This window comes from Xyrauchen texanus, chromosome 29 (assembly GCF_025860055.1).
Source record: "Xyrauchen texanus isolate HMW12.3.18 chromosome 29, RBS_HiC_50CHRs, whole genome shotgun sequence".
Lineage (NCBI taxonomy): Eukaryota > Metazoa > Chordata > Actinopteri > Cypriniformes > Catostomidae > Xyrauchen > Xyrauchen texanus.
The window spans coordinates 8,256,560-8,272,703 of NC_068304.1; the positions used below are offsets into that span (position 1 = coordinate 8,256,560).

Sequence of the window (16,144 nt, forward strand, 5' to 3'; positions counted from 1 at the left end):
TTTTGATTATTGTCTTTTATATACTGTACCAAATTTTCAGCATGTTAACTGCACTTTAATCTTGAAGGAACTACAGTGCTACCTACTGGGACACCATGCAACCCATCTTTAAAAGCCACTGGCATTTTTCTGGCCAGGCAGTATAACCAGATCTGTAATGTTCCTAAAATGATCATATGTTTTTTTTCCTTTTCTTTTTGCTGTTCTGTATTGCAGATCGTCAAATTTTGGTAGAAGAGAGGGTATTGAGCTATCAAGGCAGAAGACTGTGAAAGGTGTTTGTGGCAGCGGGGGCGTGGTCAAGCGCCCGTCCGGGAGAGAAAAGCGGTAAGGGCGCTCACACCTGGGCTAAATTATGTCTAACACCTGTCTCTAATTGCAGTAGAGCGAGGAGAGCGGTTAAAAAGCCAGCAGCCACAGAACAGAGGGAGTCAGAGACGGACTACGAACTCAGCGTTCGAACATAAAGAGACTGTGAAAATTATTGTGAAAAACTGTGAATACTGTTGGCACAAACAGGGGAAATTAAAAAGGCTTACCGTATCTTGAAGTCTGGCTTCCTGTCATCCTTGTATAGACAGCCTTACAGTGTTGCAAAGGCAAATGACATCTGATCAATGGCATTTGCCCTAACTGTTGATATTAAAATAAGAATGAGGGGTTTATACTAATTTTAAGATTTAAAACTTCTGTTAAATTCCTGTTGTATTTCACTGCAGTTGTCTTGCATTTATCTAGTTGGGGTTTAAAGTTTATTAAAATATGTACAATATTTTCCATCTCAACGTGTTTGTCTTGCTGTCTGCATGTTTACATGTATACTGAAGTCATGTATAGAGCTTGTGCTTCATGATCTTCAGATGTTTGAGTCAGTGTTTTGTATTGTTTAACATTAGTATGTACACAAAATATATTTATCCATGCTATTTTTTAATACTGTTCCAGTTATCACTACATTAATTAAAGCTGGAGTGTAACTTTTTCAGTACTTTTCCCTATTCTAGCTTAACATACAGAGACTAAAGTAACAATCAAGTGATGTTAGTGGATGAGGTCAGTTCCCTTCAAGTTCACACAGGTCAACTAGAAGAGTAACCACAGGTATAGTTCATCACATTAACTAAGAACATGTTTCTCTAGCATCTGACAATCACAAGGTGTCCAAATGCTTTTTGTCTTCATTTTGAAGAGTATATTTAGTATTTGTCATTTAAACCTAAGAACCAGGCTGCAACGAAAGTCATATATTTTCAAGTGTGGCTCAAGTATCCAAATATATATTTGGGGCCACTGTATTTTTATAATTGTTAGATGGAACAGAATGTTGTCGAAATCACATACTAAACCATTCAGTGTTATAAAAACCAATTGTATTTTAATTTGTACTTTTATTACTGCAGCCAATTCACTTTACCTGTTTAAGTCATTGCACCGGTCAGTTTAACACTACTGGTCATAAGTGAATAGAAAACTGCCACGACACTCACAAAACAGAAAACACAAACAATATATTTATTGCAAATGAATTCCACAGAACTAATAACAGAGGAATTATGTTAGCTTGTATTGTGAAAATAATGGTACAAAAACATTTAAATAACAAATTAAAGCAAACATGTCCAGTACAGTTAGTAACACCTTAGAACAGGAATGGGAGTTGGGTTGACACAAAAGTGGTCAAATTTGTGCAAATATTTATAGGAGTTTACAGACCTGCATTATTGATCTAAAAATATAATAATTTAAGAAATGCATTATTCAAACTACAAGATTCTCATTAGGATGATCACAGATACTTAATCCAATTACACAACGGGCTGAGATTTATGCACAAACATAACAGGAGCAAATAGCAGTTTGAAACCATCTTATGAAATGGTGATTGTAGATTCGTACCATTTTACATTAAATAAGGACTTCAAGAAATAGAAAAATGACATTATCTTCATTATTTCCCATGACTCAAAGCAAAGTGCTAAATTGGGAAAGTTAAAAAAATATCCTCAGGTGGGATGGGGATGTTAAAGGTGGCTGGTCGGGGGTTGTAATGATTTCTGTAGTTTTAAAAGAGAAGCAATTATGCCCAGTTCAAAGATAAGGGGAATAAATGTAGCCACAGAAACCACTAAATTTGATCAGACAAGTGTAATGAAGGACTGAACCACAGTTCTGAATCGAGGAAGATCACTACCACATTTCTGCCGAAGCTCGCTGGACCCTCAGAGTACAAGATTAACATCCACGTACCATTCGATCAATGTATTAAGCTAGTATGACATAATTCCGTTCACAGTGTGCTACGAAAATCTACACATCACATTCTGTATTTGCGAAAAGATAAATATACGAGACATTTTTGACACCAAATATTTCAACTGGAAGGAGAATGTTGCATATTTATATGTGCCCAAATGGCAAACTGTGCTCCAATTCTCTTTATCAGTGCGAAACAAATCTTAATTCTGAAAATAAGTATTTTGTGAGAGGCACATCAAATAAAATTCACAGTCCTGTGTGTACTCCTGTTCAAAAGAGTTTGTTCAGAATAAAATCTCCTAAAACCTATTATTAGTAGTATATATCTTAAAGAACAATTGGAATATTATGAAGAATGCAAGAAACCAATTGCTTTCTCTGAGATGTCAAAGTTAGCCACAATGTGTTGGCCCTTGTGTTCCTACATTAACAGTTTTTCATATTTTTGGACATAACATTCTCTGACACTGATGTTTCTTAAAAACAATTTAGGAAACATAAAAGGTAAGAAATGATCATGCTAAGTACACTTCAATTTTATACTATATACTCCCATACTAACAGGTATATGCTAGTCAGTTGTTTTGTTTATCTCAGCTATTAAGATTTGGTTTTTGTGGCACACAAGTATATCAAATGGTGGATTTGAAGTTTACAGAACACAAGTATGCCAAATGGTAAATAAGCTGTGCATGTGACCAAATACAGTACAGTGGGGTCCAAATGTCTTGGACCACTAATCAGCATGTATCTTTTTTTTGCCATTGCTTTGTAATTTAATACAATAGTTTTAATATCAAATTATTAGGGCTATCAATTTTATATGTTAATTTAGTGCAATTCATTATATAAAACAATTACTATTGGAGCAATTCAACCTTGAAAACCACCTTCATGTTTTACGAACCCCAGTCAGCAAGGGGCAGTAAGCGCAACACCAGCTGAAGAGGCAATGCATTTCAGTACAGGCAACAGTCCACACATACTGACAGCACATGATGAGGACACGTTCTTGCATTGAAACACAGCTGGACGGAGTGCATCTTTGAAGGTAGGCATTTCATTACGTGTTTTTCTAAGTTTCAAACTACATTTAACTTGATGCAGTTATCTAAAAACATTGTTTATGATGTGACGCAACCAAAGTGAGATGCTCCAAAAGCCCCCGTCTGACATATGTGTGCATAGACGTGTCCTTATAATGAGGCAACATCAAACAGATTGATGAATTCAATTGCAAAAGGGATTGCTGTGGCCTGTAGGCAAATGATAGGCTTATGTTCAATGATATTGAAATAAACAGTTAAAAAATATATTGCCTTTTAAAGCTGCTTTTTTGTATTGAATGATCAATGCTTTAATTGTCTGCAAAAATATCTGAATTTTTATCTTTATTTTATATTCCTTTTTAACTAATTAGTTGTATTTAATCATTAAACATTGAATTATTTTTATTTAGGGGCTTTTCTAGGCAAATATTGATATATGCGATTCATTTGATTAATCAATCAGCATATCATGTAATTAATTAATTGACAGACCTATGAGAAAGGAGTTAACATGGTCAATGTCACAAATCTGCTTACATTATTGACCTAGAATATTTATTTAACTCATATATTTTTCAAATGTCTTTTTTTATTTCTAGGTTTAAATGAAAAAAAAATAAAATAATAAAAAAAAATAATAATCCCAGATTTTCAATGTGGTCTCTGATTTCTAGACCCCAGTGTTCTTGTAGGGTTGGGAATGGTGTAATTTCAGACCCACTTTAAGAATCAATCAATATGTAGACCTGTATGAATCAGAAGGTGGGATTCAACATTCACGACAAATACACCACAATAATATAACACAACTGTGACAAAGCAAACATAAAACCGGTGGTTGTGTCTTGTAGAGCAGAATTCTGAGCAAACGATTTATAATTATGACAGCATACAATAAAATATCCCAAATTTTGTAATGGGGGAAATTTCAAAGATGGACTGATTGAAAAATTCTTCTTGATTTATAAAAATTGATGATGTCCCCAAAATGTATGCCAACAAAAATAGATATCCACTTGCCTTTTTTAAAATTCCTGTCATTAGAAAACTACATGTATACCTTTTTTCAAGTCATGAAAGCCTACAAAACAACTTCTTTGGTGTAAGAAAAATAGCTAGTAAAAATCTACAGGATATGTTTGTATCTACACAACATTAGCTGATCATGTAACTGATCAATATTGGGGGCAAAAAGGTTGATACCACGTATCTAAAACAATAACATCTGGAAGATTCCAAATATCTAAAGTGCTTCTGCATTAGTCCCTAATTCATACACAGGTGGGATTGTAAGTACCTCCACTGATTTTATAAGGCAGATTAATTCTATCCACTACAGATAGAAATCCAGACAGATAGAGAATGATATAAAAGGAAAAATAATAATAAAACCAATATTCCCTTTGACATACAGTTATTTTGCTGTCAAAAAGATCCGACAACCAAGGCCTGAACAGACTCTGAGAATTAATTTAACTGAGAAAGGTTCAGTTTGTTCAAAGAGTATTTTAGCAGCTAAAATTTCTCACAGACTTGTGGTGTCTGGACTTTCACAGCCTGGTTAGGAATGGAGAAGAAGTGATGAGAATGTTTTCTTACTGTGCCAACTGACACATGAGGTACTGGACAATCTTAAAAAACTGATATAAGACTGAGACGGGACAGGCACACAGAGAAAAGAGCATGATTTTTCCAATGACTGACTGGCTAAATTCTTCCATGTGCACAATACATCAGGCCGTTGCTGGAGAGGTTAGGCCCAGTCACGTGTGGAACGGCAGTGGCTCTCTGAACGTTCTCGGTGCTTTGTCATTCTGTAGGGCTGTACTCCTCTAGGTCGACAAACACAGTGCCGTCTACTTGTGTGGCTGTCATTACCACTTGATCCTTCAGCCACAACGTTACGCTGTCTTTCCCACTATAGGATTCTCACTGCAAAAAAAGAACGTACAGCATTTAGACTTGAAAAGCAGAATTTTCAGTAAATCTTGTCGAACACAGGATTTTGTTTACAAGATAATGCATTTAAAGTTAAACGAATGGGAAACCGTTATGAGGGGAATCCGGTTGGTTTTACGACTTCACTGTACATGATACCTCAAAAAACAGGATTGAGAAACCTCAAGCTGTATGACCCTTTAAGCTGTTTTGGTTTGAGGATGTCGGGACGCATTCTACTTACTGCACAGTATATGGTTGCTTCTTCAACTTCAGGGCATTTCATTTCCCAGCGGTTGATTTTCACCAAAACAAAGAGATTTCAACTTATTTTTTATTTTTGTTATATCAGGGTCTCATTCAAATTTAATTGGAAACTTTTTACCAGGCCTTAATCATTTATTTTTGGTACCTAACTAATGCTTTTTATGTACAGATTTACTGTTTTAGCCTTGTCCCAGACCAAGACTTTAAATACTAAACTATGAAAATCTGCTTAAAATGTTTGACTTATTACAGGTTTAAAACTATGCTCATCAAAACAAAGAGTGAAATAAACAAACCATTTCAATATTTATTGTGTAAAAAAGGTTTTTTTTAAAATAACGACTGTCCCACAGTTGAGGCGTCATTTACACCCCACCAGCTTTGATCCTATTAGTTTTTTCAAAAGTTAGTGTACTTTTTAACTAAGACTAAAACAAGTTTCAGTGAAGGGCATGCTTTAAATGAAATATGAGACAAGAGACATGTGAGGAACAATTAAGCAGGGCTTAAGCACACTTTTCAAAGCACAAAAGGACATCTTATGCACTGGTATACACAAGCAGTCAAGATGTACACTGGCAGCCAAAAGTTTGGAATAATGTTCAGATTTTGCTGTTTCTGAAGGAAATTGTTACTTTTATTCACTAAAGTGGCATTCAGCTGATCACAATGTATAATCAGGACATTACTGAAGTAAAAAACAGCACCATCACTATTTTAAAAAAGTCTTTTTTTATCAAATCTAGACAGGTGCCATTTCCATCAGCCATCACTCCAACATCTTATCCTTGAGTAAACATGCATATATTGAGTAAATTCATAATTTGGTACAAGAAAATCACTGCTGAAACTATTATTTTTTAACATTGTCTTTTTGTTTGTTTTTGAGTAGCCACAGTAAGGTCAATATTAGGTCAAAAATGGCAATTTTTATAATTAAAAGTGTGTTTTTAGGATAAATTTTTTTTTTAACCATGAAATGACCATTAGCAACATTTTAACACTGTATAGCCTGACATATAAAAGAATTGTCAGAAAACTTTCTCTATATATTTTTTACATTAAATGGTTTTTAGTACCATTAGACAAACTAAAAAATAAAATAAAAATAATTGCAAACTTTAAAAAAAAATTGATTTATGTATTACCTTTGATACAATAGGCTTTAAAGGACATTATCTTATATGGTTGTATTAATGTGTATTTAGTCCAATCTGGTGAAATCTTTATGTGATTCTTGGTGGTGATATGGACCTATGAAAGGCACTAGTAGCTTGACATATGACAAATGTAAATGTAGATACATATCTTTAACATGAACTAAACCGTTGACCATCAATGACATATTGGATCACTTCACACATGTAGCAAGATGTCTTGTCTAATTAACAAGCTTGTTAAGTAATTAATGAGAGAATCATGTTTGTTGAATGTTAAAATTACTGTTGATTAGAAGTTTATGCCCACACCAGGGAAACCATCGGATTTAATAAAAAAACATTATGTGCAGTTGTATAACCAAATTACATGAGGCCAAAATGTCTGTGTTCTCCTGAACTGTGAGATATGAATAAAATATAAGAAATTGAGAAAAAGGAGTGCGGATCATGTTGTTTTTGATACATATGGATTTCAATATGCTTTTCAATAAAATAACATACAAAATTTTAAGTAAGATCAAGTTGCTTATATTCAGCAACTACTCATTTATAATTACTGTCACTTTAATTTATTAAAATACTCTATTAAGATATATTTATCCCAACATAAGTCACTTTTCAAGCAAGTCTGCAGCCATTTAAATAAATAGATTGATAAAACTCTGAAACCACTTTTTTCACAAATAACCACTAGATGGTGCCATAAACATGTGAAACTTACATACCATATGTTTTTTTTTTTTACCTTTTAGCTTGAACAGATGGTGAAACAGGAGCCATCTAACGCTGAGTATCATATATGATCACATACGGCATTATAGGGTTAATTACAAAAACATTAAATACGCCATTTCCATCAGCACCATTTCCACCAAACAATTCTATTAAACATATTACAGAATTTGAGATGTGCTGGAAATGACACTGTGCTGGGAATTTTCATGACTTTCTAAAGAAAATAAAAAAAATTCCCAAAATCTCCACTGACATTTGTACATACAATGACTGATGGACATGGTTAAAAAAAAAAACAGAAAATATCCCTTGTCTTTTGAATTAAGATGTGTTACTTAGTTACTAGTTTTCAAAACTGTAACAAGTTGTGGAAGCCTTACATAGTGCCTGGTTCGTCGGTTAGCGCCCCCTTTGAGTCGTGGTGAGCCTGCAGTTCTTCCAGCACAGCTCTGATCTCATTAATGGTGCGGAAGGTCTCTTTCGGGTCCTGTATAGTGAAGGCTGAATACTCCTCCTGCTCCTTCTGCTGCCCGAGATACACGGACATACCGGCACAGGCATCTGGACACACACACACACACACACACACACACACAAACAAGTCAGCAGTCATGTATTGAATGCACACAGCCTCTGGGCTTGTAACCAACAAACATGGTAAAATGATAAAAGAGTTTAAAGTCAATAGCAACAATTCCGAATGACAAACAATTTCAGTAAAAATTCACTTTTACATGGTATTTGAACATAAATGTGTGTTGGCAGTGTGTGTATACCACCCTATAATAATAAAAATCCAGCCACATCTTTTAATCCCCATTAATCATAAGCGCCGTCTCAGAACAATCTGTTCACATGCCAATGCGATAACATCACACGCGCATACTGAAGTGATGCTTTGTAGTTTTTTTTTGTGATCTTTTTCACAACAAAAGTGATTGTATCGCTTTAGAAGACATTCATTTAACTGCTAGTGACATTTATGCTGACTATCTGTGATTTTTGGATCACCATCCACTTGCATTTTTAGGACCTACTGAGATGAGATATATTTCTATTTTTCTTCAAATGTGTTCAGCCAAAGAAAGAACATCATACACACATGGGATATCATGAGGGTGGTTAAATTATTTTTTTGAGCGAACTAACTCTTTAAATACGGTTTAAAAAGCATGCACCTCACGACTTTGCCTAAAGGGATAGTTCACCCAAAAATGAAAATTCTCTCATATACTCACCCTCATGCCATCCCAGATGTGTATGACTTTCTTTCTTCTGCAAAACACAAATACAATTTTTTAGAAGAATATTTCAGCTCTGCAGGTCCATACAATGCAAGTGGAAAGGGCGCCAAAATGTTGATGCTCCAAAAAGCACATAAAGGCATCATAAAAGTAAACAATACAACTCCAGTGTTTTAATCCATATTTTCAGAAGTGAAATGATGTGTGTGGGTGAGAAACAGATCAATATTTAAGTTCTGCTTTGCTTGAAATTCTCCTCCCTGCCCAGTAGGGGGCGATATGCATGAATAATGAGAATATGATGTGTTTCTCACCCACACACATCATATCGCTTCTGAAGACATGGAGTTGTATGGATTACTTTTTGCTGCATTATGTGATTTTAGGAGCTTCAAAATGTTGGCACCCATTCACTTTTATTGTATGTACCAAAATAGCTCAAATATTCTTCTAAAAATCTTAATTTGAGTTCAGCAGAAGAAAGAAAGTCATACACATCTGGGATGGCATGAGAGTGAGTAAATGATGAGAGAATTTTCATTTTTGGGTGAACTATCCCTTTAAGAGAATGATAAGAGTGTGCAGAGCTGGAATCTAGACAAAGGCTGGCGACTTTGAAGAAGCTCGATCATAATACCATTTTAAACTACCGTTTTTCAAATGTGAAAATGTTACTAATAAAGCATGACTAGTGTGTCCAAAGACTGGCACTATACATCTGGGTGAAAATATTGTAGGGTGGGACTTCTTATCCACTGGGGTTTAACAGGATCGATTTGATTGATTAGACATGGAAGTACATACGAATATAACATTATTAGTTAATATTATTTTCCCCCACCTGCATAGCCTTGGTATTGTCAGCAGAAAAAAAAAGGTTGATGCAGAGGTGGAGAAGTTTATTATTTCCATGAAAGATTGTGAAAACATATGATTATGCAAAATAAGACAAGGAACATGTATTAAGTAATAGAGTCACTTTTGATTGAACGCCGACTTTAAGATTCAGAATTAAGGGTGCATAAGTTAATTTAAATTATACAGACCCTCCATCTTCTGCAGTCTAGAGAGGTTGGACGAGAAGAAAGAGAAGATTCGTTCTGTCTCTCTATCACAATCGATGTCCAGTTGAATATTAGCCAGCACTGTCCTATAGTGCAGAGTCAGGCATAAAAGACAGTAAGCATGTGCACAATACAATACATGGTTTCAACACAAATAACATTGTGTATGTGTGTGTATTGTTGCATAAAGCAGTGGATTTCAACTGGTTTTGCTTGAGAACCCAGATTTTACATTGGACATCAAGTGGTGACCCAACACAATACCAAACCGCTATTTAAGGTAGACAGCATCGTGAACGAGGATAGAATTGTTATGTTTCTTCTCCAAACCATTGCTGAGATATAGGCTACAGTAATCATTAAAATGTCGGCTGAGACTTTCCTTTTTACTGTAGTGTTTCTGGGTCACAGTGACATGATGTAGTGGGTCATATATGTTTTGTTGCATTCAGCATTGTTTTTCAATGCTATATGTGACCCATCAGAACAGACCCATTTTTGGGTGGTGACCTACCAGTTGGGATCCACATGCATCTACGTGCAATCAACACAATATCTTACACAGTGCAGGGTTTGCATCCCTGGGCATTTTCGTAGGGTTCCTTGCAGCATAACCAGGATCCACTGACGTAAGCGGAGGGGTGAAATGCACTGAGTCGCCCCGAGTTACAGCGGCTGACCTGACTCAACACCTCGATCCAGCTGTTGGCCTCCACGCAGTTCCCCGCCTGAACGTACAGAGGCTTCTCTGAATGAATTACCTGAAACATCTGGGGGAAAAAACACGAGACAGTAGGACGTTATACATATTTCATGTTACACTTAGGTCACATACATGCGTGCCTCTGTCGACAGATATGAGCATACCTGTAAATATGATGTCTCTGATCGTGAATATTACTTGCTACTTGCTAAAACGTTGAACTGTTGGCATCTATGTTTCTTGTTCACAGCCATGAGACACCAAAATGTTACTGTGGTAATGTGAACTAGGGCTGGGTAAAAATTTGAATGATCCAAATATCGATTCTTAAAATTCCAATATTGATATTTCACTCAATGCGCAGCCCTATACAATGCAAGTAACCATTCACATATGTAAGCAAATTTCGCACTAGGCAAATAAAAAATGTCTCTGATTAGAGATAGACCGAAATATCAGCTTTACTGATTAATCGGTGCTGATAGATGCTTTTTTGTGCAAAGTATTATTATTATTTCTCCTTGTTCCTCAGTGGCCGCCAATGGAGGATTTGACAGTTAAAATGGATTGGTTCAACAGTATCACAGCAGCCTCTAGAGGTGAATTCAAAACAAATGTGGGGTTTTGCTATATCTAAATCTTTCATCATTATCTCTATTCAGATGGCAGTTGTTTCTCAGTGTGACTTCTGTAAAAGTACATTTTCATGGCTCCTCTGTGATAAAACTCATGCGTTCGGATGACTATGACTATTAAATCACAGGGGATGAGCGAGACTATTTGTAGATCACATGATTACAGTTGCGCTTGTTGTATGGAAAATGAATCAATCCACAAACCTCTGTATTTGTGTTTAAATATGTTTGGAATTACGCAAAAGTTATTTAATTTTTTAAGCATGAGGGAACCGTGCTGCAAAGTGCTGCGGACATTTACAGTGTACATTTTCACATAGGGAGCAAACCAAAATACTTGCAAAGAGCAATTAAACAAATGAAGAAACTGTAGGCACAAGACTGTTTATCAACGCAAGCCAAATAAATCTGTCAGTGGGGGTACGCATGTTTCGTTTTCCACATCACTTCAGTTGTGCACTCTCTCCTAAGCGCACGTATCAAGGACAGTAAACATAGTTCAAATTAAATTTGGGGAGTTATGGTAAAAAAAATAATAATATGTTATATAATAATATATAACATCATTATCTGTCAGTGTTTAAAAAGTGGCAGTGGAAATGAAACCTTTTAAACTCTTTAAATAAGTGTGGCAGGGCGGAGGACGGGCCACTTGTCGCCTCTTTCCCCGTAAATCACTCTCTCTGTCGCACTGCAGTCTCCAATCGACCCTCTCTGAGGCTTGATTAGCCTGATTAGGGGCCGGGTGTGTAGCATCACGACCCGGCCCCGCCCTCCGCCCTGTCACAATAAGATAAACACTGACCCGGCAATGTTTCTGGGACTAGTTGACCCGTATGAACGAGTAGTCATGCAAGTCCTATGTATAGATGTATATAGTTCATGTTTCTATATTAAAATGTCATATTTTAACATTTTATTACATTGCTGACGTAATAATGGACCATTTCAAAAGTTTACGTGATCTGGTTCTCGTTTTTCTTTTCCTTCTACTTAAGGGGCGACGTAGTATTATTGTTGTAAATTATTTCAAACATTTCTGTTACACAATCCTCCAAAATTCACAACTTTCCATTACCGCCAGAACTTTTAAGATTAAGATTCAACGTTGTTGTCATTGTGCAGAGTACAGGTACAGAGCCAATGAAATGCAGTTGTTTTCGCATATCCCAACTAAGCTGGGGTCAGAGTGCAGGGTCAGCCATGAAACAGCGACCCTGGAGCAGATAGGGTCAAGGGCCTTGCTCAAGGGCCCAACAGTTGTATCTTGACAGTGCTGGAGCTTGAACCCCTTTTGGTCAGTAACCCAGAACCTTAACCACTGAGCCACCACTGGCCCCAATTCAGCACAAACGTACGGCACTTAGCAGTGGTCAAAAAGGATTTCCATAATGGCTTTTGGATTATAAACTCAGAGATGTGGATTCAGACGGTAATTACATTACCACACAGCCTTGGTGTTTGTCAAAAAACAGTAGGTAATTCGGCTGGGAATCTTTTTGCAGGAGGTGGGGGAAAAAACAAATTCGGATTCGAACGGCAATAAAATCACTGACTACCCCCTGTAAATGCTGGAATTACCTCACGTCCCCATGCAAAATAAATGCCGTCTAAATAGGGCTATTATCAATATTTATCCATTTTTATCCTCCCTTCAATGCATATTTTGTTATTTCAATTAGATAATCAAGTGTTCTAAACTGAAGTGAGGGACATGCAACTACATAGAAATGTGCCTCTTTGTACCTCCCACCTTTTTATCTTGTAAATAATTATACACCTTATTCCTCATTAAACCTCATCTGGTGAAATACAAACACACACAACCCTTAATCTGGTGAATATATGGGATATAAAAAGCTTAAAGGTGCACCCAGTAATATTTTTCCCCATTTAAAAATGTTTTACTCCTAATGAAATGAACTGTAATTTTGAAACATATGTATAAATTCAAGAACATTCACAGGAGATGAGGACTCTAGTCATATCAGTAACCTTATAGAAGCTGTTTCAATCTACATGGGGCAGGGGCACCCTCATGGGGGCTGCCATTTTAGAATCACATGACCAGCTGAATACTACTCACTTAAATCTCAGCAACAGTCTTGTTATTGGACACTTTCACTCTTGGATTAAATTAATCATGGCTGATTGTGAATAGTGAATTTCTACAACTTATATACCTGGCACCAACAATCCTCCATGTGATTATTTAATCAGCCAATCGTGTGGCAGCAGTGCAGTGCATAAAATCATGCAGATACGGGTCAGGAGCTTCAATTAATGTTCACATCAACCATCAGAATGGGAATTTTTTATCTCAGTGATTTGGACTGTGGCATGATTGTTGGTGCCAGATGGGCTGGTTTGAGTATTTCTGGGATTTTCACACACAACAGTCTCTAGAATTTACTCAGAATGTCTTGTTGATGAGAGAGGTCAACAGAGAATGGCCAGACCGGCTAGAACTGATAAAGTCTACAGTAACTCAGATAACCGCTCTGTACATTTGTGGTTAGAAGACTATCATGAGATACGGGTTGGCGCTGTTTTGGTGGCACGAGGGGGACCTACAAAATATTAGGCAGGTGGTGTTCAATGTGTCACTCAGAGCCATGGAGGCGCCGTGCATGTGGCAGCCTGTTGCAACAGCTCTGAATGTTTTTAACCTTTTTTATCTTTTTAATCATTTTTATCGATGTCTGAGGAATGTGTTCATGTGTGGTCCTAAGTTCGAGAGTATCAAGAAGCATTGGATTATGATTATTCTTATTTTGGCGTTCTTAATTGGAACTTTGGGGACAGTATCGGGAGTAGGCCTACCAAACTTTTGCTCCATTATTTATTCAAGAGAACAACTATTGGCACTTCAGCACACAGCGATGTCATCTGTACCTAGAAGAGAGATTCCTGTGGAATTAAGGAGGAGGAGAAGGGGATGTAGAGCTGGAGTAAAGCAGCGATTGAAGAAAAGACGACATAAACCATTTTTACCGGCGATTATTATGGGAAATGTCCGGTCGCTTGGGAATAAAATGGAGGAGCTCACGGCACTAACAAGGAGGCAACGGGAGTATCGTGAATGCAGTTTTATGTGTCTAACTGAGACTTGGTTGAGCGAGAGAACGCCGGATTCGGTTGCGAAACTGGATTGCTTTCATCTTGTGCGAGCGGACAGGTGTGCTGTGGAGACGGGTAAGAAGAAAGGAGGTGGGCTGGCACTGTTTGTAAATGAACGCTGGTGCAACCCGGCTCATATCACGATTAAAGAAAAACTGTGCAACAAGGATATTGAATTACTTGCGGTGGGGCTGAGACCGTACTATTTGCCAAGAGAATTTTCTTATGTGATAGCGATAACGGTGTATATCGCTCCTTCGGCCAATGTGACAAATGCTTGTGACTATATTAATACTGTTACAGCCAGGATTCAGTCAAAATATCCCCAATCACTGATTACTATCTCTGGTGATTTTAACCAAGCATCTCTACATGATATTCTCCCCACGTTTACTCAGTATGTGGACTGTGGAACGAGAGACAATAAAATCCTTGACTTGTTCTATGCAAATGTGAAAGAAGCCTACAGATCTTCACCACTTCCACCATTGGGACGATCGGATCATAACCTTGTTTATATTAGGTCTGTTTATGTGCCGGTTGTGAGGAAGCAACCGCCAATAATAAGAACAATTAAGATATGGTCTGATTCAGTCTATGAAGCATTAATGGATTGTTTCGAAATTACTGATTGGGACGTTCTGTGTAAATCACATGATGAGGACATTGATAGCTTAACTGAGTGTATTACAGATTATATAAACTTTTGCGTTGATAATACAGTACCTACTAAAAAGATCAAATGTTATTCAAATAACAAACCTTGGGTCACCTCTGAGTTAAAAGTATTATTAAACGAGAAAAAGAGGGCCTTTCTAGCTGGTGATAAGGATGAGCAAAAGAGAGTACAGAGGTTACTAAAAGTAAAAATTAGAGAGGGAAAAGAGAGTTATAAGTTGAAAATGGAACGAAAATTACAACAAAAGAACGTGAGAGAGGTTTGGAAAGATCTAAATATGATGTCCGGACATGAGAACAAAGTAAGGAGATACATTGCCCCTGGTGGTCAGACATGGGCAGATGAATTAAATGTTTTTTTCAATAGATTTGATGTTGGTTTTAATGATTTTGAACATTCTCCATTAAGTAGTTTACCACAGAGTTCTTCATCACATCCACCTACAGCCCTAAGCTCATCCCTTTCTCCCATTTGTGAGTATGTCCCTGGTTTTTCCATATCAGTTGAACAAGTAAGAAGTGGGCTAAGGAGAATTAAGATGAAGAAATCTCCGGGTCCAGACGGTATTAATTCTAGCGTTCTAAAGGCCTGTGCTGATCAGATTTGCAGGGTGGTACATTATATTTTTAACTTGAGTTTGCGTTTAGAAAAATTACCTGTTTTATGGAAAACATCATGTGTAGTACCCGTACCTAAATTAACAAATCCCACTGAGTTCTCGCACTATAGGCCTATTGCATTAACAGCACAGCTAATGAAGGTTTTTGAGAGATTGGTATTAAACCATTTAAAATCAGTATTGTGTGGTGCTGAGGATAAACTACAGTTCGCTTACAAAACTGGTGTTGGAGTGGATGATGCACTTATTTACCTCTTACATAAATCCTTAAGTCATTTAGAGACCTCGGACGGCACAGTTAGAATTACATTCTTTGATTTCTCTAGTGCATTTAACACTATTCAACCTTCACTTCTACGAAGTAAGATGGAAAATGTTGGAGTACATCAGGGTATGGTCAATTGGATAATTGATTATCTCTCTAATAGACCACAGTATGTGAGGATGCAGGACTGTGTGTCTCAAATAGTGAAGTGCAGCACTGGAGTCCCTCAAGAAACGGTTTTAGCACCATTTTTGTTCACTTTTTATACATCAGATTTTCAGTATAATTCTAAATCTTGTCATCTCCAGAAATTTTCAGATGATTCTGTAATAGTTGGCTGTATAAAGCACCACGACGAGACTGAATATAGGGAGCTAATAAAGAGTTTTGTGGACTGGTGTGATAAAAAT

The 16,144-nt window shown here is 36.8% G+C and overlaps 1 protein-coding gene across 2 annotated transcripts in view; it reads right to left on the bottom strand.

Annotated features, from left to right (window-relative positions):
* Nucleotides 1-1,528: 1,528 nt before the first annotated feature.
* Nucleotides 1,529-16,144, bottom strand: part of LOC127622629 (ras GTPase-activating protein 2-like) — a 69,548-nt gene continuing 54,932 nt past the window's right edge. For both annotated transcript variants that reach the window (XM_052096639.1, XM_052096640.1), the window contains 4 exons: nucleotides 10,275-10,483; nucleotides 9,696-9,799; nucleotides 7,786-7,966; nucleotides 1,529-5,237 (listed from right to left, as the gene is read on the bottom strand). In XM_052096639.1, coding sequence (XP_051952599.1) covers nucleotides 5,207-5,237; nucleotides 7,786-7,966; nucleotides 9,696-9,799; nucleotides 10,275-10,483 — 525 coding nt within the window. In that variant the 3' untranslated portion in view covers nucleotides 1,529-5,206. The remainder of the gene's footprint in view (nucleotides 5,238-7,785; nucleotides 7,967-9,695; nucleotides 9,800-10,274; nucleotides 10,484-16,144) is intronic.